The 23,481-nt window shown below is 42.4% G+C and overlaps 1 protein-coding gene across 1 annotated transcript in view; it reads left to right on the forward strand.

The window, feature by feature from the left end:
• Positions 1–23,481, forward strand: part of PCSK2 (proprotein convertase subtilisin/kexin type 2) — a 264,982-nt gene that overhangs the window by 137,337 nt on the left and 104,164 nt on the right. The window contains exons 3-5 of the mRNA XM_054468136.2: positions 92–205; positions 2,291–2,399; positions 11,126–11,163. Coding sequence (XP_054324111.1) covers positions 92–205; positions 2,291–2,399; positions 11,126–11,163 — 261 coding nt within the window. The remainder of the gene's footprint in view (positions 1–91; positions 206–2,290; positions 2,400–11,125; positions 11,164–23,481) is intronic.

Raw genomic sequence — 23,481 nt, forward strand, 5'->3', positions numbered from 1 at the left:
ATACAAATGAAATTTGGATTCATGGAAACAAATTCCAGAAGAGAGAATGTTCAGATTATATTCAGGTAATATGTCAGCATTGTCATTCCAGGTAAAGATGGCTTTGCAGCAGGAAGGATTTGACCGAAAAAAGCGAGGTTACAGAGACATCAATGAGATCGACATCAATATGAACGATCCTCTTTTTACAAAGCAATGGTATCTGGTGAGTGTCTTTATGTCCTTTTGGACATTTCTCATCTTGAGACTCTGGATAAAAGATGTATTCCTGTATCCTCATTATTCACTAAGATGTTAGCCAGTATCCAACTCAGTGACCCTCTCTGTCCCCTTCCATATGTATTGATTTTCTGTCACCACCTGTGCATCTAGTTCTCTAATCTGCTTTCTTCTGAAACTGCTAAGTAGCTCTGGTCTCCTAGGGTGGAGGCTATGACCAACAACTGATGGAATTCTCTTCAGTTCTGAAAAAGTGCACCAGTGTATGACTGAAGACTTGCAAAACTATATAAAAGTCAAATCAGAGGTCTGGGAAGAGTAATGCAGGGGTCTCAACAGACAGAGTAACAGGGGACATAACGAAGTCATAGGCCTAAAAGAAAGGATCCAATGACTTCGCAAGGGGCTAGCAAGAAAGCTTGGAAACTAAAGTAGCAAAAAGAGCATCTATTAATGCTTCCTAAAACAATGGCAGGAAATCAATTCCATGGGGCTTAACTGATGCAGGCCTAGAGGCACTAAAACCCATTTTGTCTGGTGAAGTGAGCATTTTGTGGGTCACCAACAGTTCATCATGATCCATTTGGATTGGCCGAGCTATGTTTAAAAAGGGATCAGTGACTCCAAACCAACCTGAACTGCAGGGCATATTGACAGAAAGGGAGTGACTAATTTGTAAATGTGAATGAAGCTTTATTTTATTTAAGATTAAAAAGTGATGAACAAGAGAGAGAACTAAATTACAGCCTTGTGGACGGCTACATTACAGGAATTCATCACAATTTCCCTTCTGGGGCTTCAGAGCTCGACTCTGACTTATGCTTTTTGGCATGGAAGTCCGAAAATCCAATATGGGTAATTGAATGAGTGTATTTGTGTTAGTCAGGATAGGCTAGGTTTGTTGCAATAATGAACAACCCTCGGATCACAGTAGCTTATCAAAAGCAAGGCTTGTTTCTCACTTTTGCTACACAATTAATGCTTCGTAATTGCTCAGAAACGCAGGCTGACCAACCTCCATCTGAGCTCCATTCCCACACTGCTTTCATAAGCCCCTCAGCAAGGAAAAGGGGCAAATTGTAGAATTTTTAAAAGAAACTCTTAAAGCTTCTGCCTGGATGTGAAAAAATGGCACATGAGATCACACGTCATTGGCCAAAATCAGTCATCCGCCATTCTAACTTCAGAGTGGGTGGAGAGGTGTGTAGTCTTAACATGTCTCTAGAAGAAAGAGCACAGTAAATTTTTTAAAGAGCCCTAATGACAATCACACAATGTTTTAGCAATATCATAACAGCCACTGATCACTGTGGGCTTTTGCCAGTACAAGCTCTGACTTCATTATTTTTTTTTACAATCCATCCTGGAGAAAACCTACACAGTACAAAGACACATGAAGATTGGGAGTAGACATATTGCTGTGGAATTGCTCTTTGTTTTCCTTTCTTTCTTTTCTGAAATATTTTTGGGGGCCAGGATGAGGGGCCTTAGGATTTATTTTTCTGCATTAGAACATGCACTAAAGGTGAGCCAGTTTTCTTTAATTCAGTTCGACAAATACTTTTGAACAAGACTTAGTGTGGCGGCACTGAAATTACAAAGATTAACTAGGACATGTTACCTCCTGGAAAAGATATTGTTATTTAGTAAGAAGTTATATTCAAATAAGAATAATCCAAAACAATATGCTGTAAATTCAAAACATAAGGTATAAACAAAGAGCTATGAAAGTGAGCATTTAATTCTAAATCAGGGAAGGTTTCCTGCAATAGCAGCTCTTTTATAGAAAAAGTTTAAAGATAGTGATCTAGTTATAAGATATTAGGGGATTGAAACTGTTTGCACATTTACAGAAAACAGAAAACACAAAGTGTTTATACCAAAAAAAATGGAGAGGAAACACTATAGGTAGGTTAGGAGGGACACCCAAAAGTACTGTTTCATGGAAGATGTGGCCTTTGAGCTGGTTCTGAAATATTAGATGGCTATAGAGCATGTCAAGTAAATATGTACATGGGTGCTTTACAACACCAAACTAATACCATTCTCTGCTTTGAAATTCCTGTACCAGATCAATACTGGGCAAGCTGATGGCACTCCTGGCCTTGATTTGAATGTGGCTGAAGCCTGGGAGCTGGGATACACAGGGAAAGGTGTTACCATTGGAATTATGGATGACGGTGAGTATTTTGAAGCCTGTGCCTCATTTGGAAATAAGCGTGCCTTTGCTTGCCTTTTGATAAAAGTTGTATTGTTTTGGAGATGCTAACCAGAGATGGAACAGCAGGATACTTGGCCTGATGACCACACTGCACTGTGCCCAAATCTTCACCTTTCTTCCCATCAGTGGCCCTCAAACTTGAGATTGCACTTAACAAATACTTTTTGAATTAATAAATAATAAGCTAAACAAATGAATAAATGAAAGCTGCCTGTCACTCAACCATAATTTCTTACTGCTTATACTTTACCTTAAAATGTCTTCTAAACCTCTTTATATTTACCATCAATTTCTCTAGACCCACACTATCCAATGTAGTCACCACTAGCCATATGTGCCTATTTAACTTTACATTTTAATTAATTAAAGTTAAATAAAATGTAAAATTTTATTTCAATTCCTCAATCACACTAGCCTCAAGTTCTTGATATCCACACGGAGCTAGCAGCTGCTGAAATTCAATTCCATTTTCATCATCACAGAAAGTTACATTAGCGTGACTCTACATCCATAAAACAGCTTTTCAGTAACAGGATTGGGGCTTGGGGAAATTTGACTTTATTGCTGCTTTCAGAATGAACCCTTGTAAAGTAGCCTTTGATAACCTTTTATTACAGACATCCCTTACATGTTATTCATCCTGCATGCCCACCAAAGACTTAGCAGAGCTTCATTTTCTATAGTTTGTGATATGAAAACCAATGGGCTTGATGAATTGGCATGTTTCCAACTACACACGTCCTTGGCCCTGCCGAGATTGTGGAGAATCGCCGCCTGTGGTCGTTTCACTGGGGATGTGTTGTTGCCCTCCATCACCCATCTGGGTCTGCCAGCAAAAAGCTCCACTGTGCATTATTGACCCAATTATATACAAAGGCTATGCAGAGATGAAACAGTTGAGCCTTTCCCATCTGAAGATCCTCAAAGAACAGAACGCTATGTTCCTTAAAGTAAGGCTTTGAAGCAGAAATGACAGATGAAACCAAGAGGAGCCAGCCTGCTTAAAACCTGTGTTGTCTTGTGTGGGCTCATTAAATATCAACAAGAAAACAATGCCTCAATGTTTTTGATGTGTGAGACATTTTTAAGTGGATGTAAAACCTTTCTCCAGAGGCCAAGGGCTCTCACAAGAAGAAAGGAGCCCTGCATGAGAGTGTGTGTGCTCAGATGTCAGGAGTTTATAAATGTTTCTTCTTTTCTCACACTTGTTCTTGGAAACTGTTCCAAAGGGGTTCAGGCCAGCTCACCCAGGAAAACAATGCATCAGGGTTTGGGGGAAACCTATCTAGGAGATATTGTCATGACCATTTCTAACAGCATATCCTACTGGGTATCCCCAGCCGGGGATCAGAGAAGCCACCCTAAAAGTGGTACTAAAGTGCCAACAGATGCACATTGCTCTGCTCTTAGGAAAATTCCAAGAGTACTGTAGATGCCCATTTCAGAATACTTTAACTGAAAGCTCCTTGACTGACCCTAAAGTCATTGGCTCCTGATTCATTTCCATACGCAGAGGCAAGCCCTTTAGAAAGTCTCAGCAGAATTTCTCATTTGATGTTCTTTCTTCCGCTGATTAATGGCCTTTGGGTTCCCAAAAAAGTAAACTCTGCCCCCCAATTACAATTCTTGGTTTCTTCTTCGTTTTAGTCAATTACTGCTGCAGAACAAAGCATCCTAACATTGAATGGTTTAAAAAACAACCATATTATTATCTTTCACAGTTCTGTGGGTTGCTGGAGTTCAGCTGGGCAGTTCTGCAAGCTCCACTGGGGTCTATTATGCAGGTGGAGTCAGAAGGCAGTTGAGGCTGGAGTCAACTAGAGGCTCCAATGGGAGGCTGAAAAGGCTCAGCCTCCCTCCCTTTCCATGGAGTCTGAGGACCTCTCCTCTCACATGAGGCCTCCAGCAAGGTAGACGGATTTCTTATAGGTGGCTCAGGACTCCCAAGAGTAGGCATTCCAAAAGAGAAGAAGCAGAAGCTGCCAGTCCTCTTAAAGGCTAGACCTGGAATGAGCACCGGTAACTCTGCCACTTATATTGGATGAATGGTCCCAGGGCCAATCCAGATTCAAGTGGAAAGGAAATAAACTCTGAATTTGTGGCCATTTTTAATGCATCACATGCTATTCCTTATGATAACTGAAGAAAAGTATGATGGCCAAGCCATTCTCCAAGTCCACTGTTGAATAGCAAAATGAGCACATTTGGGACAAGGGCAGCTCCCCACATGGTGAGGACAAGGACAGATGCTCTTGCCGTGTAATTGGCCATCTCTGTCCTCACAGCTAGAACTGGGAAGGCTGGCAACACCAGTACTGCATTCTCTCTCTTAATGACCTGCACGCATGAGTGGTATGGTGCCATGTCCCAGACATTTTCTTGGCAAGATATTCCAAAATAAGGTTAAAGACAGACACAGATGCCAACCCTGATACCTAAGGGCAAAACTAATGTCATATTCTATCAACATTGTCTCTCCATATGTTGGCCTGTGTGGCAAATGTTCAATCATCTGCGTGTAGAAGTTTAAATTTGTGGACAGCCAGTTTTAATCGCTGCCCTCCCATCTCTGGTTGCCCAACTCCAAACTCAGCCATCATCCCCTCTGCTGGATCCAGTGACTCAATGGATGCTCAATAAATATCTGCTGGCTTCCCTTAGGTACAAAACAATGTCATTTCCACATGCTACATATCACTAGGAGAGGACCTCGATGGTTAGCTGCTGTCCAAAGGGGCAGAAATTATTTCTTAAGGGTCTACTAGGACATTTCACATATGTAGATATTAGCAAGGACCCCACTTAATGATGACAACCTCATCCCTTTTACTGTAATGGAATTGTTTAGAGTTGGGAACTTGACCTGGAAAATGGAATGTGATCATGACAAGATACAGGGATGGACAAGAGTCATCCAGCCCAAGAATAATTCAGGGCAGATGGCTGGTTCTCAAGATCACACAAGATCAGAGAAGGCATGGGTCAAGGCCCTTAGCCATTATCAGATGGAGCCAAGGAAGTGAGATGGAAGGCCAGAGAGGTAAGGTCAGAGGGAGCTTCAAGCTGAAGTAAGAATAAACAACTAACAGTAAAAACGACTAACATTTATTGAGTAATCACTATGTGCTAGACACTGCTTAGCATTTTGGAAATACAACCACAGTTATTCCCTAAGGTTGGTATTATTATAATCCCCATTTTAAAGATGAAGAAACTGAGGTTTAGGGAGGCAAGAAACTGCCCAAAGTTTCACAACTAATTCTAACCACCATTCTTGGTACTTGAAACCCAATCCTTTGCTCTGCCTTCCTGGTGAGACTTTGTGAATGGGGGCCTCATTCAAAATAGCATTAGGAGATATACCTAATGTTAAATGACGAGTTAATGGGTGCAGCACACCTACATGGCACATGTATACATACGTAACTAACCTGCACGTTGTGCACATATACCCTAAAACTTAAAATATAAAAAAAAAAAATGACACCACCAGGATGTGGAAATTCTCCAGGACGAAAGACATAGTTTTTTCAATAAATAAATAAATAAAAGATTCAAGCCTGAGGACCAGATAGTCACCCACACCCTTCTGAGAGATTTAGAACTCTGCATCACATAGAAAAGCAGTAGGAAGGTCCAGCAGGGTGACTGCTCCAGTTACCTTTGCTGCGTAACAAATAATCCTGTATTGGTCCATTTTCACGTTGCTGATAAAGACATACCCAGACTGGGTAATTTATAAAGAAAAAGAGGTTTAATGGACTCACAGTTCCATGTGGCCGGGGAGGACTCACGATCATGGCAGGAGATGAAAAGCGTGTCTTACATGGCAGCAGGCAGGAGAGTGACAGCCAAGTGAAGGGAGTTTCCCCTTACAAAACCATCAGATCTCATGAGACTTATTCACTACCATGAAAACAGTATGGGGGAACCCACCCCCATGATTTAATTATCCCCCACATGGTCCCCCCAGCAATGTATGGGCATTATGGGAGCTACAATTCAAGATGAGATCTGGGGGAGGACACAGCCAAACCATATCCAACCCCAACACTTAGCAGCTTGAAGTTGCTATTTATCTTTAATCATGATTTTGTGGCACAGGAATCTGGGAAGAGCCTGGCTGGGCGCTGCTCACTCAGTGTTGCTCATGCAGTTATGATGTTAGCTGGGCTGCAGTCTTCTGAAGGCCCCGCTGGGCTGCACATCCATGATGGTGCACTCCTATGGCTGGTGGTTGCTGCTGGTTGCCACTGGAGCTCAGCTGGGACCGTCAAAAGGAGTGCCAACATATTGTGCTTTACTATAATTTGGTCTTGAGGTCTTACTCACCAGAGTGGCTATAAACTCTATTCTGCCCCGACAGGACTCCAGGGGATTGGCTGTAGATGTTTACAATGTGCCTGTCTTAGTCCGTTCCTGATGCTATAACAAAATACCTTAGACTAGGTCATTTATAAACAACAGAAATGTGTTTCTCACACTTCTGGAGGCTGGGAAACCGCAAATTCAATATCTGATAAAGGCTTGCTCTCTGCTTCCAAGATGGCCCTCTGTTGCTGCATCCTGTGGAGGGGACAAACACTGCGTCCTCGCCTGGCAGAAGGGGTAACAAAGGGATGAACTCTCTCCCTCAAGCCCTTTTATAAGAGCATGAACCCCATTCATGAAGGCACAGCCCTCACGACCTAATCACCTCCTAAAGGCCCCACTTCAAAATACTATTGCAACTAGGGATTAAGTTTTAACAGATATTTTAGAGGGACACAAACACTCAAATCTCAGCATTTCACCCTGCCCGCAAGCCCCCCCCAAAAAAATTTGTGTCCTTCACATACAAATACACTTATTCTAGCCCAGTAGCCCCAAAAGTCTTGATTTGTTCCAGCACCAACATCAAAGTCTAAAGCCCAGAGTCTCATCTAAATATCATCTAAATCAGAGATGGATGAAACTCAAGGTACGATTCATCCTGAGGCAAATTGTTCTCCAGCTGTGAACTTGTAAAATCAAACAAGTTACGTGTTTCCAAAATACAATGATGAGACAGGCATAGAACATACATTCCCATTCCCAAAGGGAGAAATAGGAAAGAAGAAAGGAGTAACAGGTCTGAAGTAAGTCCAAAATCCAAAAAGGCAAACATAAATTCTGAGGCTTGAGAGTAATCTTTTCTGACTCTATGTCCCACCTTCTGGACACACTGGGGTGGGAGCTGGGCCTCCAAGGCTCCTAATGATCGCTCCCCCATGGCTTCACTGGGCACAGCCCATGCAGCAGCTCTCATGGGGTGGAGTCTCATGCCTGCGATTCTCCCACACTGGAATCACATGTTAGTGGGTCTGTAGTTCTGGGGTCTCAGGGCAGTCCCACCCCCACAGCTCCACTGGGCATTGTCTTAGTGGGGGTTTTCGATGGTAGCCCCACCCCATGGCAGTTCTCTGCCTGGGCCCCGAGGCTCTAGGGTTAGGGTTAGGGTTAGGGTTAAAGAACTGGAGCTCAGGGCCAGGGTTCTGACATGCTACGCATCTCAAGTGAGCTATTAACATTCTACCTAGGAATATGCTCATGGAACTCCTTCCTAGTTCCTCGAGGTCTCCAGGACTGTCACCGCTTCCTGAGAATTGAGACTATTGTGCATTAGACTTTCCAAAAAGTTTCAAATTGATGATAGGATACTAATGATTAATGAACAAAATTATAACCAAGTATTTGTCATTTCTGTGCCACATTTATTATGATTGGCTGGTGATCAGTTGGTACCCCCATAGGCTGTGAGCCATAGATAGTTGTACAGCTCAGGTTCTACGTCTAAATTACCTGCGGTTTTCCAGGATCAACACTGTGCCTGGCATTCACTGCTGAGAAATAAACAAAAGCATGAAGTATAAGAATGAATATGAGAATATTGTAAGAATTTAAAATAAGCCAATTAGGAAGATGTGTTCAGTACCTCCCACCTTAAAAGATAATCAAATATACAAAAATATAAAAGTACTATCTAGTTACCAAATTACTATTTTCCATTCTTCAGTCCATTATTACTTTTTCTGAATCGTGTTTGTTGTCCTTCACAGTCATATCAATCATTTTCTCTCTCAGACCAAAGTCTGTATCTGTTCTAACTTAACACTTAATATTCCTCTTAACCTAATTTAAGATCGTTTATTTTAATTAGGCTAAATTTAGCTTGTTTTAATTCTAATTTCCTTCTGGTCTCAAATTATCTCCTTGCTCCAGTATTTTCCCTTGACAGAGAAGACACTACTATTTATTGGAACATTTTTCTCCTTAACAGCTTCCATTCTCAGAACATGAAGCCATGTTTTAAAAATTGACTTCCTGTTGGAAAATATATTCTCTGGGTGTGTCTTTTTTTACACTTATTTAGATAAGTTTGTTTGATCTAGCTAAGTGTAAAAAAAGACACACCCAGAGAATATATTTTAAAATATAAATATTTAAAATATAAATTATATTTTTGATAATTTATAGTTAGGTATAAATTATCAAAATTTTTCACCCAACGAGTTCACAAAATTTAAGCTATCTTAACAAATAGAAGCAATTTAATTTCAACACAATATGCGGAAACCAAGTGGATATTTTTTAATGTTTCTTTTCTTCTGCATATGCACACTACTCCAGAGATGTGGTAGATGATAGGACTAATGATGATAAGAAATAGAATGTATTAAGTGTTTACTATAAGCTGAAGACTTTCAATGAATTGTCTCCAATCTTGAAAATTGCTTTGCAAAGTAAATAATAGTCCCATTTCAAATACATGGAAACCGAAGCTCAGAGAGATTATGTCACTTGGCTAAAGCCACATAAGTGTTAGTGTCCGAGCCCAGAGTGGAACTGGATCCACTGATTTCAAAGCCTATGCTCATCCCCAACTTCACCCCACAGCCTAAACTGACGATTTTGCTGGGGGGATGTTTCTTGGTTTGCTTTTTGGGATATGTTTGTTGTTTTCTTTTAGAGACAGGGTCTTGCTGTGTCTCCCAGGTTAGTGTGCAGTGATGTCCCTATTTTTTGTAGAGACAGGGTCTCACTATGTTGCCCAGGCTGGTCTTGAGCTCCTGGCCTCAAGCAATCCTCCTGCCTCAGCCTCCCAAAGCACCAGGATTACAGGCGTGAGCCACCATGCCTGACCAAAATTGACCATCTTTGAATTAGGATCCAGAACAAGGGTTAACAACTTTTAAAAATATTTGTCTTTAAATATTCTGATGCCTTTCCCTCTGAAGACCTCGGACGGCAAGTGGGAGAAGAAGGCATAATGATTTGGGGAGGGGACTACAGTCTCCCAAGCTATAGAAAGCAGCCATGGTGACAGCAATTGCTTCACTCATCAAAATCAACAGTAAAACCTAACACACGTACTGTAGATTAGTGACTCTCAGTCCAGTTACTAATTGTATAACTGGAAAAAAAAAAAAAAAGAAAAATTTCTTTTGAGAAATATGCATCCTAATACAAGCTCTTTTGGGGAAGGCAAATCTCTAATGGTGGCCTAGCCTTAGTAAGCATGCAGTGAAGATAGCAGCCTTGGGACAGATTTAATGATTCTTCTGGCTTTTAGATATTGCATCCCCATATAGTTATTAAATGCACCAGTTGCTGGGCCAAGCATACCGCATGCATTCATTTCTTTAGTCCTTACATTGTTCTCACCCCCAGTTGGTCAAAAAGGAAAACTAGCACAGAGAGTCCAAGCAACTTGCCTGAAGTCTTGCAGGCAGTTATCAGGGTGGTTGGGACTCAAATGTCTGTCTTTGACTCCACAAACCTACGTTCGTAACCATTATGCTAGATGGTGTCAAGATCCTGCCCTGTTTCTTGGAGGGCTAGATGCTCAGGTGTAACTGCTGCAAAGATTATGTGGTTTTGCAAACCCAAATGAGAGCTTTTCAATTGCCCTTGAAGTTTCTTGATGCTTTCTGAGGTCCAAGGGTCTGATGGAACTCAGCAGTGCTCATAGCCCATGATTTTACCCTTGGAACGACTACTGGGCAACAAGACAGGCCACCATTCAGGAGAAAGCAGGGCTCCTGCTGAGACATTCAAGCCTCAGGCTTCCTGGAAAGCCACATTCTGAGGAGACAAGCCTCAGCTCCCAACCAGCAACACCTCGCTGGAAACCATTTGCCCTTTACCTAATGGCTTTTCCCGCCCAGCCAAGTTCTCTTATTATTTCCATGCCAGAGTACATTCTCCTAATCCATTGCTGTCCATGCCCTGTTAAATAATAATCACTTTTCCTCCCCAGGGCCAGTTTCATTTCAGAGAAATGCCAGTTGATGCTTTAAAAATGTCAAGATTTCTACAAATCTCTTTTAGATCAGTGCTCTGATGAGCCATCCATCTCACTGTCACAAAGCCCCTTAGTGCTGACATTTATGTCAGAAGTGTTATCCTTGGGCCTCAAACTCTAATTGGCTTCACTCTCAAGCGTGTCTGGGGCAGCTGTCTCTCCACTCTGGCAGTGCAGCCCACCTTCACACCTCCACACAGAAGGGAGGTGCAAGGCTGGGAGCTGCATGACAGGGCACTCACCCCTATGGCAAGCCTTCTGGCACCAGCCCCATAAAGAGGGCACTTTCTTGGGCAGCTTTCCTGAGGACACAGTGGCAGGTATTAACCTTTGGTTCCTGTGTTATTGTTGTCTTTTCACAGGGATTGACTATCTCCACCCGGACCTGGCCTCCAACTATGTAAGTACAAGCCAACTTTGGTGGGGAAACAGATGCATCTTAAATGTCCTGGTGTGCCTGGCTATTAGGAACATGCACGTGTCTACATGTCTATACACATGCATGCAAGTACAGGAACATGCACACACACATGCACACACACAGGAGTACACCTGCTGGAACATATGCACGCACACGTGGAGGAACACACACACAGGAACATACACACACATGCATAAGCACAAAAGATGCACATGCACTCATAGGCACACATGCATGCACACACAGCCACATGGGCAGCCACGCTGGAACTGTCCATCACATTGGAGCCACAGCTCAGGCCACAAGCAAATGGACAAGGCATGTGGCCTGGCAGCAGGCAAAGGCAGTGGCTTTGAGAGAAGAAGGAAACCTGACATCTGAAAGAACAGAGTGCCAAGAAAGTAGGTACAGGGAGGGGGAAGAAGAGAGAGACTTGGCAAGGTTTAAATCAACTCTACCTGATGATGTTGAATTGAAGGATGGAAATGAGCCATTTGGGTTCTTGTTGGACAAAACCAAAGGCAAAAAGCCAAAAACTGCAGTGACTCACATTGCAGCCCCAGCTTTAGGAAAGTAAGAGTGTTATGTTTTTTGATTATTTGTGTCACTTATGACCACTCCACTGACTTACCCCCATAACATTGAGCATTACTATCCCTTGACGAACAAGCAATGTTAGCAGAGAATCACCAAAAGCCCTGCTGGGCTAGAACCGCACACCTAATTTTTGACTCAGCAAGTCACACGCTGCTTTCCTGATGAAGCCCACAAGCCCTTTAAACAGAATCGATCACTTATTTTAACCCCAGGGAGTACAAGATTCAAGCATTGGTGTGTTCACTTAAAATTATCCAAACTATTTCTAAGCTATACTTCTGAGACCTCCAGATCTAGGTGTAAAAAATGTTATCTTAGTCATTGAAGAGACTCATATTTAGAGAACAAGGGCTTGCATAAGAGAAAGGATGGTTACCCAGCAAAAAGTGTTTGGAGGTCACCAGTCTGGGTCATTTGTCCTGGAAGGCAAGTGTCTCTACGTTGCACAAAGAAAGTGGGAATATTCCATGTGTTTCGTGCACTGGGCAACAAGAAACAAGGCATTGAAGGGATCTTATAAATCTAGAAGAGCATAAATTGAGAGGAGCATCTTTTTTAATATTAGGAAATACTATTAAATGAATCATTGGCAGAGTCCAGCCAATGTGGCCCCAGAGAGAAATGGCAGAAATTAAACCAAAGCTATATTCCCAGCAATGATAATAATCCATGTCTATGGAGAAAACCATTGTAAACTGCCTGTGCCAGCGGTCCTGTGTGTGGAGTCTAAGGAAACAGCCCTTCTCCCTGTCTCCTCATAGTGCCTTCCCTACTGAACACGAGTGGAGCTGTCTGCTGGTCTTCTCATGCACTTCCTTAAAGGGACTGCCCTGGACATAGTCCTTGCTGCCTCCGCCTGACTTTGGCTGATCCACTAGTGCCTCCACCTTTCCCTGCCTCCTCCATAACTGCAGGGCCCTGGAGATGCGTCAGGCAGGGGATTGAGAAGCGCTGCATTGCATTTTCTCCAAGGCTCTGATGTATCTGGGGCTGTTCCTTATAGACAGCAAGTGTGGCAGGGATCATGGCCTGCAGGGTCGGTGGTCCTCCCTCCGAGGGCAGTCCCTACTCCACCCTCTGCAGACAGAAGCATTGATATTCTCCACAGTCCCCCCTATCTCCAGGACCCAGTGCTTCACAGAGCAGCCACGTGGAGTTCTGCTCACTTTCCCAAACCATCCTTGGGGAAACAATCATCTTGCCAGTTGGAGGACTTCAAGGTGGGGTGGCACCCATTGGGCTGGAGAGCTGAGGGCACATGGCCTGTCTCCTGTGCATAGCATAACCCCACAAAGGCCTAAGACATGGAAACCGACCTCTGCATCCTTCCCTTCTCCCTGCCTAGCCCAGGCAGTTCCTGTCAGGCTGCTCCCAACTCCAGCTGCCAGATTCGAAAAAGATAGTCATTCATTTGGGGCAAGAATCCTCTGGGGTTCCGGTGAGCTGCAGGTACAATGTTAGTGGATGGTGTGATCCATCTGCCAAAATCTTCATCTGATATTGGAATGCAAAGCCTCCATATTGAGCTATGCCAGCTCCTCTGAGATCTGCAATACCAGAATATACCTGAAGAACTCTATCGGTTCTGTGAGTCTCAAGTTCTTTTTTCTTCTTTTCTTTCTTAAGAACATTTTTTCTGATTAAAAAATAAATGCATGTTACCTGTCAAAAAATATGAAAAAGCATAAAACAGATTCAAAACTAGCCATAATACCACAATTCTTAATATTTTGACATATTTTGGGCCTTTAATTTCTATGTGTCTATTTTTAACGAAATTGAGCTCTTATTGCATATTCTTCCCTTCTGCTTGATGTGCCATAAACATTTTTATGCTATTAAATATTCCCTAAAACATAATTTTAAGGGCTACATGGCATTAGCTCATGCTGTAATTTATTTATACATTCTGATCTCCAATTGTTGAACAATTAGGTTGTTTCCAATCGGTGTTGCATTGTAAGAGGGAGGTGAGTTGGCAGATGGTAACATGGGTGGGCTCCAAGCCATGCCATGCTAAGGAGAACTGAAAGAACTGGAAAAGCTTTTCCTGGAAAAAAGAAAACAGGCACATTGAGTATGTTTTCAAATATTTCAAATTCTACTGGTAGAATGAGGCATTCCACTTGTTCAGTAATTTCTCCCAAGAAAATTCCCACCAATGGGTGGTAACCACAGAAGGAAGATTTTAATTCAGTCAAAGGAAGAACTGTCTAGTGATTAAGATTAGTAAATTATTGGGAGGCCAAGGCGGGCGGATCACGAGGTCAGGAGATCGAGACCATACTGGCTAACATGGTGAAACCCCGTCTCTACTAAAAATACAAGAAATTAGCTGGGCATGGTGGCACATGCTTGTAGTCCCAGCTACTCAGGAGGCTGAGGCAAGAGAATCGCTTGAACCCAGGAGGCAGAGGTTGCAGTGAGCTGAGATCATGCCATTGCACTCCAGCCTGGGCAACAGAGGGAGACTCCATCTCAAAAAATAATAATAAACAAATAAATAAATAAATAAATAAATAAATAAAAATAAAAGATTAGTAAATTAATGAAAGTAACAAATTCTTCATACCTGAAAATATTCAAGAGGAAGATTGATGGCCCCTGGTGGGATGTTATTGAAGAGATGACAATGTCTATGCTGAACTTAAACTAGATGAGACCTAAGAATTGAACAGAAAATGTGATTTTTGTACAAAACTGCACATCTTGATAACTTTCATTCAGAGCAAAGTCTGAGTCTTCAACTTGTATCAAACACTTGGAAGCTGACAATGAAATTATATATATTTACATATGGCTGTGAAAGTGTTCTGCCTCTTTGGTATAGATGAGAAAACTGAACACCTAAATATCTCATGCTTGATTCCTCAGCAGAGGGCCCAAACTGGCTGGTTTTTAACAGCACAGTGTCTCTCTCACCCTGCGTAGAGTTCAGAGTGGCAACTTTGGAGCTACTAACCACATTAATCTTCTTTATTTTCAATTAAAAATTTTACACTATCATTAACACAATGTGGACAGCAAATAGAGTAGACCAGCCCAGGAGAGCAATGAAACCAGTCGACAGTGATAGGCTCGAAAATTGTTTGAGCAGAGAATTAACAGGCAGCTTCACACCTTGTTAAGTGACCTAATGGCTTGGAGGGATGAGCCAGCCTGGTGCCCTTTGAGAGAGAGGTACTTGGTGGAGTCTTTGCTTGGGTTTCCCTAGAAGCAGACTCTGAAGCAAGGGTTTGAGTACAAGTAGGTTATTTAGAAGAGGATTCTAGGAAGCAGGGGTAGAGGACTGGGAATGAGTCCGGGAAGGAAAGGTAGCTTGTAAACGGGGCAGTTATCAAACAAGACAGCACTGTGGGCACTAATCTCACTGGGGAACTCTGGGAGACAGCATAGAATATGTGAGCCAGAGTGATCCCCCTTGCGATGTGATGCCTCAAGAAGCTGGGGTATTTATGTGCCAACTTCATCAGTCATTGGTTGACGGCTTGTCCCAAAAGATGTTCCTACCTCCCCCACAGCCTGGGGAAAAGCCCTGGGCAAAGATGTGGGTACAGACAGCTGCAGCTCACCAAGGACATGAAGGTGTCAGACTAAAGGGGGATGTAGCAACGTCTGCCCCAGAGATGCCTTGGAAATTCATTAAAGGTTAAAATAAATAGACATGTTCTATGTTGAAAAAACTCCTTGTGGTTACTGATTTATTTTCAGTGAGAATTGAAAACTCTACCCAAGGCTCTTCATAAAAATTACTTTATAATGAAAGCAGCCAAAATGTTTCTGAAAGCAGAATTATTTTCAAAGATTGGTTATTCTGTATATTAAGAGAAGAAACAGCATATTCTGGTAGTCCAGTTTATTTCCATTAAACAAGGAATAAAATACTTGGAAAATTGCAAATCAATATATAAACGTAAGTTGTTAGTGTTAATCTAATTCAAAAAATCTACACTGAGCCTGCTGAGTGTTTGGAGCAAAGGATAATAACGGCCACTTGGATTATTACTCTATTGTTCTATGATTGAATTTCATCAGAGGGATCCAGTCCCACTGGTAAAAGTTCACTATTCCAAATAATTAACATTTTTCTTTTTCTATCCCAATAGTCATGACACGAAATGAGTGTTAGCCAAGAGACTATTTTAGATCAAGTTAAAATTACAACCTCCTTTACCCATCTTCGCTATACTAACTGAGTATTTTCTCTAAGTCAGTACAGTGGCTGTGGATTGAACCTGCTATGTGTAAGCCCCAGAGGAAGAAAGATAAATAAGACGCAGGCACTCTCTAGAGAAGTCGGCAGGTCAGTAAAGACGCAGGCATGTGAGACATGACTGTCAGGTGAGGGGCAGGCAGACAGGGAGGTCGTGGTCTCTTTACTCTGAGCTCCCAATCCAGTGAGGATTGCAGGCTGGGTTCACAGTACTGGCCCAAGCTCAGGGGTTCTGTTAGGTCTGTGGAACAAAGGGAGACTTCTTCAAGAACATGTGGAATGTGACTTAGGTGGCAGCTTTCAGGGCATGGAGGTGGGTGGGGTAGAACGTCTCCTGCTTTGTAGCTTTGCTGAAGCTACAAAGGTGAAGAAATGGCTGGTGGGTCTGTAGAATCCAAGGAGAGGCTTCTTGCTGTGTGCTGGGTTTTCTCAGAAGCAGACCCTGAGACAAGGACTTGAAAGCAAGTCATTCATTTGAGAGGAGATCCCAGGAAGCACCAGCTGGGAAGGAGGAAATTGATGCCAGAAAGGGAGAGTGGCCCAGAGAGCAAATTACCCCTTAGGGCAATGGGAGCTCAATCTCCCTGGGGAACTCTGGGAAACAGTGTGGACCGAGCGGGCCTCAGAGTTACCCACCAACTCCTGTCGGCCACTTGGTGAAGGCCACTACCCAGGAGTAGAGATGAGGTGGGGAGATAGAAGGATTCACTCTAGACAAGAAAAATAGGGCCCTGCAGACAGAGTCTTCAGCAGAGTTGCATGTGCTAACAGTTGGAAAACAGCCAGCTTGCAGGGGTAGGGTTCTGACAGTTGGCAGTAGTGGAAATTGAGTCAAAGCTGAGATGACTCCTGGCTCCCTACCTCATGGTGCAGCCTTAGAGGAGCATATCAAACATCTTTGAACCTTAATTTTTTCATCCATGAAATGGGCAAAATGGATGTCTTGTCAGGTTTATTACAAGGTATCGTTGAGATAATATGCGTATCAGGCCTGGCACATAATAGATGCTCAATAAGCATTCATTTCCTTCTGTCTCAGAAGAGTTGAGGTTACAACTTTGCATAATTTTGGGTTGTCCTGATAGAGAAGCAGGGGTGTGCATCAAGAAACCAGTGCAGTTGTTCATTGGACCTCCCAGTGAGCTTAGGGCCATTGAAAGAAGAAAGGGCAACTGATCCAGGCTAAGTATAAGGTTGTGAGGGTTGCAAAGTTAAGGGCAAAAAGCAGAGGATACCAACATAAATCTCAAAGGCTTTGAAAACAAGAAAAGAGAAGGTAAAGGCAGGGAGAAGACCCATTGCTCGTGTCCAGGGATGTAATGAAAGATGCCCCCAAGGAAGCGGCATTTCTGACCTGCATCTTCTTCCCTGTCACATACTTTAGAACTAGATGAATATTCAAGGATGGTCACAAGGGAGGGTTAATCCCTAAGGTGGGCAAAGGGATTATAAGGTAGCAACTACCCCAAGTGAGGTTTTCTCCGAGCCAGGGAAATCTCCTGGTATTTAAGCCATTGCAGGGTGGGACATCAGCTCCTGTTCTGATGGCTGGGAGGATGGGCCACTTCTTGTACTCCATCTTCTAGCTTGGAAACTGTGAGTCATGCTCTGAGCAGCTCCAAGATCCTGTGCTGAGAATCTTTCCAGATTCATGACACTTCATGAGCTTTTCCAAGAATTCTTGAGTGCAACAAATACAGAAGTTTGCATTGACTCCAACTTCCCTAGACCACAGCTTCTGTCATGGGACTCTGCAGAATCTCCCTTTAAAGAGGTGAAGTGTATTTCCTACCCCTTGACTTTGTATTGGGCCTTGTGACATGTTTTGAGCAATAGAATAATCTAGAACTGACAGTGCCAGTTTGGAGCCTAGGCCTTAAGAGGCCTTGTATGCTCCCAACTGCCTTCCCACACCTCTGCCATCGCCGTTAGAAGGGCATTCCCAGGCTCGCCTGCTGTACCCTAGAGGAGGGTGAGAGACATGGAGAAGAGCTGCCCTGCTGCCACAGCCTGAAACACCACCACCCACATTGGCCTACAGAGCTGCAGTAAGAAGCAGAGCTGCCTAGCTGAGCCCCACCAAAATCACCAAAGCTCAGCCAACCCACAGAAACAAGCAAGCCAGCCAAGCTCAGCAGAGCTGCCTAGCTGAGCCCAGCCGAGAGCACCTGACCGCCAGCTGAATGTGGACTCGTAAGCTATATAAACACCTGCTGTTATATGCTGCTGACATATTATGGCTGTTTTTATGCAGTAACTGTTACAGCTGCCCATGCTAGACCCCCTTCTCCATCCTCCTACAGTACTTGAGGTGTACCCCAGTCTGGAGAGAATATTAGCTTCTAGGCCTATCCTAGACCTACTGAATCAAAATCTTTAGGGATAAGCCTCATAGTGTGTATTTCTTTTAGAATATTGGCTTCTAGGCCTATCCTAGACCTACTGAATCAAAATCTTTAGGGATAAGCCCCATAGTGTGTATTTCTTTTAAAGCACTCCAAGATTCTGATGGTTAACCTACTCATTCATTTTGGCACTTCATTCATGCATTCAATCATTCATTCATTCAACAGTGCGGTTCACCTATAATGTTTGACTACATCACAGCTAGATCATAAGCTCTTTGTAAGGAAGTGTGTACTTTGTATGTGTTTTGTGTCCCTCTTAACACTTATCACAGTGTTAAGCAAGCATTTAATACATATTTGTTAAACTGCATTAAATGTTAACTCACCAACATTATTGCAAGTGATACCAGGAACTAAATTATGTGATGACCCTCTATCGATGATGATCAGAAACTGTAGCATGCACAACCCCCTATGTAATTCCTAGTTCTCAACCATCTCATAGGTGGATGCCACCATTGCATCCTTCATCGTGCATGATACTAAGGAAGGAGGGGACCCTGGAACCCAACTGAGTTCCTATGGCTGCAAGCCTGGAGAGAATATGATTCGAGAGGTGAATAATCCACATGCAAATAACTACAAGCTATTTCTTTTCTTTAATGTCTAGAATCCCTCAAGTTGCTGGAAATGCAATTAGGTTCCTAGATAGGAGAAGACAAATTATGTTCTTTGGTTCAGTTCAAAATTTGGAACGTTATTTATGTTCCAGGGTTGCTATTTCACCAACAGAAGTGATCATAAGAGGAAAAGGCCCACCCCTACATTCCTGCACTTTTCCATTCTTTAGATGGGTCCTGACAGGTGACCGTCTCTGAAGTGGGTGCCTGCTGAGAGCTCAGAAGAGCTGCCAGCACAGGAAGTACCTTGAGCTTGACAGAAGTGTGCACATTGGGCCCCAGGGGGCATGTGGCCTCCATGATAAAAGGGCGGCAGCAAGAAAACGGCACAGTACTCAGCCCCGAATGACTCAGATGTTATGAAGTATTGATCATATACATTGCTTCTGGCTTTTAGGCCTATGAATATTTAAATAAGCACATTAATATTGCATATGAAATTGAGCCTTAAATAACCTTTGTTTCTTATTGAAAGGAAGGGCTTGCATTTTCAATGTGCTCTTGAATGCTGGCTGGATCATGATGAGCACTTTGTCACCAGGAGGTCAGACTGAATACTGAGAATGGGGACTTTTTAAAAATCACTTTGATAGACCGTCAGTCAAATGACTATCACTTAATGCAACTCATGTACTAGAGGAAACAATTTATTTTTACAGGAACATACTTTGCTTTAAAAATAGGGAAGAAATGAAACCTTGCTTAACAAAATGAAACTACTTGTATGGACCTAAACTTACAGCTATAGCTGAAAGCAAAGAAAATATCTGGTCATTCTATTTTTTTTAACTGTTCAATTGACTAGTGTTTGTTTCATTGAACTTAGTCAGCATTTAAGAAAGCTGTATTGTTCCCACTGTGTGCAAAATGCTATACTAGGGGCCTGAATTATGAAGTGTGAAAAATCCAGTCCCTGACCTTGGGGGGTTCACATGTAAGTATATAATTATATTATAATATGCTTAGTGCTAGCCTGGAAATAAAACACCATCCACATGGGAATGTAACAGCTAGAAAAAGCAAGTCGGCCCTAAAAAATTAGAGAAAGAAAAATACTTAAATGCATTTAAAGAATGCAGCTCACCACATGGGGGATGAACTTGTTTTCTTGGGTCGATACAGCATATGAATTCATCTAGAAGCTTCATCAATAGGATACTAGACAAATGGGTAATTGGATTTCATCTGGAGATTTGCTTCCACCTAGAAGCCTAGACTTAAAAAGTAGCCCACAAAAATCATTTCCTTACCCCAAATTCCCTAAAGCCCTTTGACAGATTCTCATCTCTTTGACTAAATTTAAGTGGCTTAAAGACCAGGGTAATGTCTTCCAACTCTTTTACTCATGAGAGAATGAACTGGAGGCCTCATTCTCCACAGAGATCATTAAGAGAGACTTCATAAATAAAAGACTGAATTATGGATGGATGGATGGATGGATGGATGGATGGATGGATGGATGGATGGATGGTTGGATGGAATGGATGGATGAAAAGATGGGAAGATGCTAATGAGACTATTGGGATTTTATTCCACTTATCACTAAACACACCTGTTCATAAAAAGTGTAGCAATGTTTACTGATAAGCCACAAGAAAGTCATTTATGCAAATATAAGAAAATTGAAAGATTACTGCTCTCAACTGCCTTTGTTCCATTCTTTGTCTTCACTATCAGTATATACGCACTGAATTCCCAAAATGTGAAATATTTTACTGGTTTTTTTATTTGGGTTTCTATCTCAGAGAACCAAAAACCTTTAGGTGACCAAGCCTTACAAATAATTAACTTGGCAATAACCCCTGGCTGCAGCTGTGATTCAAAATGCTGCTCCTGCTGAGCTGACATCCATTTTCACTTTGTCCCTCTCCTCATGTGCCTGTTTCCCAATCATACTGTCTTAAAGCCACAGTTCTGGGTGTCTGAGGCGGGCCTGACCAGATTTCTGAACCCATGTCCCCCACCCAGGAGGGGAGTAGTGGGTTGATGCCACAGCAAAGTGGGCAGTCATCCACATTATTTGCCCATGTCTTGCTGCCAAGCAACAGAGCCCAAGCGGGTGTGTCCACTGGACCCACACCTACATGGGATCATTGCCTGGGCAAATGTGGATCTGATGGAGACCAAATGTCTGATCCATCATCCAATTCCAGTTTTCTGAAGCAGCAACAAAGACCAAGAAACAGTGCCCAGGCCTCAATTAAGAAGGATCAGACTCTGAAGCCATGGAGTCTTCAGAAAATATGATAGAAGATAAATTTGGTGTTGTGTCAAAGAATCATGAGCACTATAACTTTCATTTTGGCTAGAGCCCATTCTTACCTTTAAAATCTCTTAATCATTTTTCCTTGATGACAAAGACTTTAAGGCAGGCAGAATTGTAAAATGCCCCCCTAAGATTTCCACCCTCTGCTGTAAACACTCTGTATAGTCCCTCTCTTGAGTATGGCAGGACCTGTGAATATGATGAGATATCACTCTTACAATTAGGTTATTAGATTGCATTATATGGCAGAGTTAGAGATTTTTTTCAGATGTCATCAAGGCTCCTAATCAGTTGACTTTAAGCTAATCAAAGGAAAGATTACCCTGGGTGGGCCTGAACTAATCAGGTGAGCCCTTTAAAAGATAATCTACGGGTCAGAGAAGGAAGGAGTCGGAAAGATTTTAAGCAGTGGATTTCACCTGTTGGCCTTGAAGATGCCACTGCCATAATGTGAACAGGGTCACATGGCAAGCTCCCTGGGAGCTGAGGCCTCACTCCTACAACCACAAACAACTGAATGAACTTGAAAGAGGACCCCAAGCCCTAGATGAGACAGCTCCAGTGACACCTTGATTTCAGCCAGGTGAGAACTTGAGCAAAAGCCCTAGTGAACCCATGTGCAGAAACTCTGAGATAAATTTGTGTTGTTTTAAGCCACTGTGTTTGTAGTAATTTGCTATACAGCAAATACAACCTTCTTTATTATAGTGGATATTTGAGCACAAACTGAATGACTTGCTGCCTCTCTGAATTAATAAAAATAGACCACTCTTCAGTTTTTACTTTTTCTTAATATGTTTGCTTTTATCTCAAAAATAAGTATACTCTGCCTATTGCCACACGGGGCCCTTTCATAAATAATAATTCTGCTGCAACGAGAGGCTCAGAGAAATTTAGTGAGGAAGTTAAGAAGAGCTCTTGGGCCAGCCTTGCTGAATTCAAATCTCATGTCCAACTGCTTCTTAACTATGTGCCCTAGGCGAGTTAATCTCTCTGTGTCTCAATTTCCTCATGTGTAAAATGGGTTAATAATAATACTGATCTTACTGGTGATGGTGACAGTTCAATTCAATAGCGCACACAAGGCCCTGAGAACTGCCTCTGGCTCATAGGACACCCTCAATAAGCATTCGATGTTGTCAAGTCCCCTGCCCAAGATTGCACAGCTAGAATTCAGTAGGGAAGAACACAAGCCTAAGGTGATCAGACCTCAAAGTCTGTTCTCTTAGCCTCCCCCTCCCTTCCTGCCTTAAGGACTCATACGATTTTGCAGAAAGCATTTTTTAAATGAACTTAAAAGGGGCAATTAGTGTGTTATTCTAAGTTTTCTTTCCACTTTCCTGCTAACAGTTAGTGTGTTATTCTAAGTTTTCTTTCCACTTTCTTGCTTCCCCAGCCCTCCATGTCCTGCCTCCCAGAATACTTTACTGGATTCCCCTGGGAGCACATCCTTAACAAATCACTTGCTACAAGCTTTCATCACAGGGTTGGCTCCCAGGAATCCTGATCTTACATTAGAGCAGTCTGGAGCTTTAGGCAAAGCAGAATTTTCCATCCTACATGGCCAAGGCAGAGAGAATCTCCAACATAGAAATAAGATTAGCTTCCCTACCATGGTAACCCTGCTGCTGACTCCCAACCTACGGGAAATTATTTTTCACAAAGAAAGAATCCTTAATTACTAACCAATAATTAAAACCTGAAGCCAAGAACAGGAAGCCAGACTTTGGCTCTTAGCAATGTTCCTTAACATCACCGGGAGTATTATGGTGAGGTCTGCACTTTCCATGTGGCATGCACACAACCTCTCCACAATGAGTGTTCTGCTAGACAGAAGAATAAGATGTATTACAGTGTGTAGGAGATGTTTTCATTAAGCTATGGAAAGAGATGGATTATGTTTTATAACTCAAGCATTGCCAATTTTTTAAATAAGGAGTTCAGTGTAAATCTAAGCTATTCAAAGAGCACTAGTTCACAGACTCCCATTGAGGTATTGCAAGCCAAAAAAAAAAAAAAAATGCGTTGTTTGATCTTTATGGTCCTCAGTTTCCCCATCTATAATTGTCATCCCCAACAAGATTCTCATTGTCTCCAGAATCAAAGGAGTATAATGATTATTCATATGGCTGATATGAACACTGGGTCTTTGTTGATCAATCAAAAAATAGAAATTAAATGGAACTTCTGAGA

This window comes from Pongo pygmaeus, chromosome 21 (assembly GCF_028885625.2).
Source record: "Pongo pygmaeus isolate AG05252 chromosome 21, NHGRI_mPonPyg2-v2.0_pri, whole genome shotgun sequence".
Classification (NCBI taxonomy): domain Eukaryota; kingdom Metazoa; phylum Chordata; class Mammalia; order Primates; family Hominidae; genus Pongo; species Pongo pygmaeus.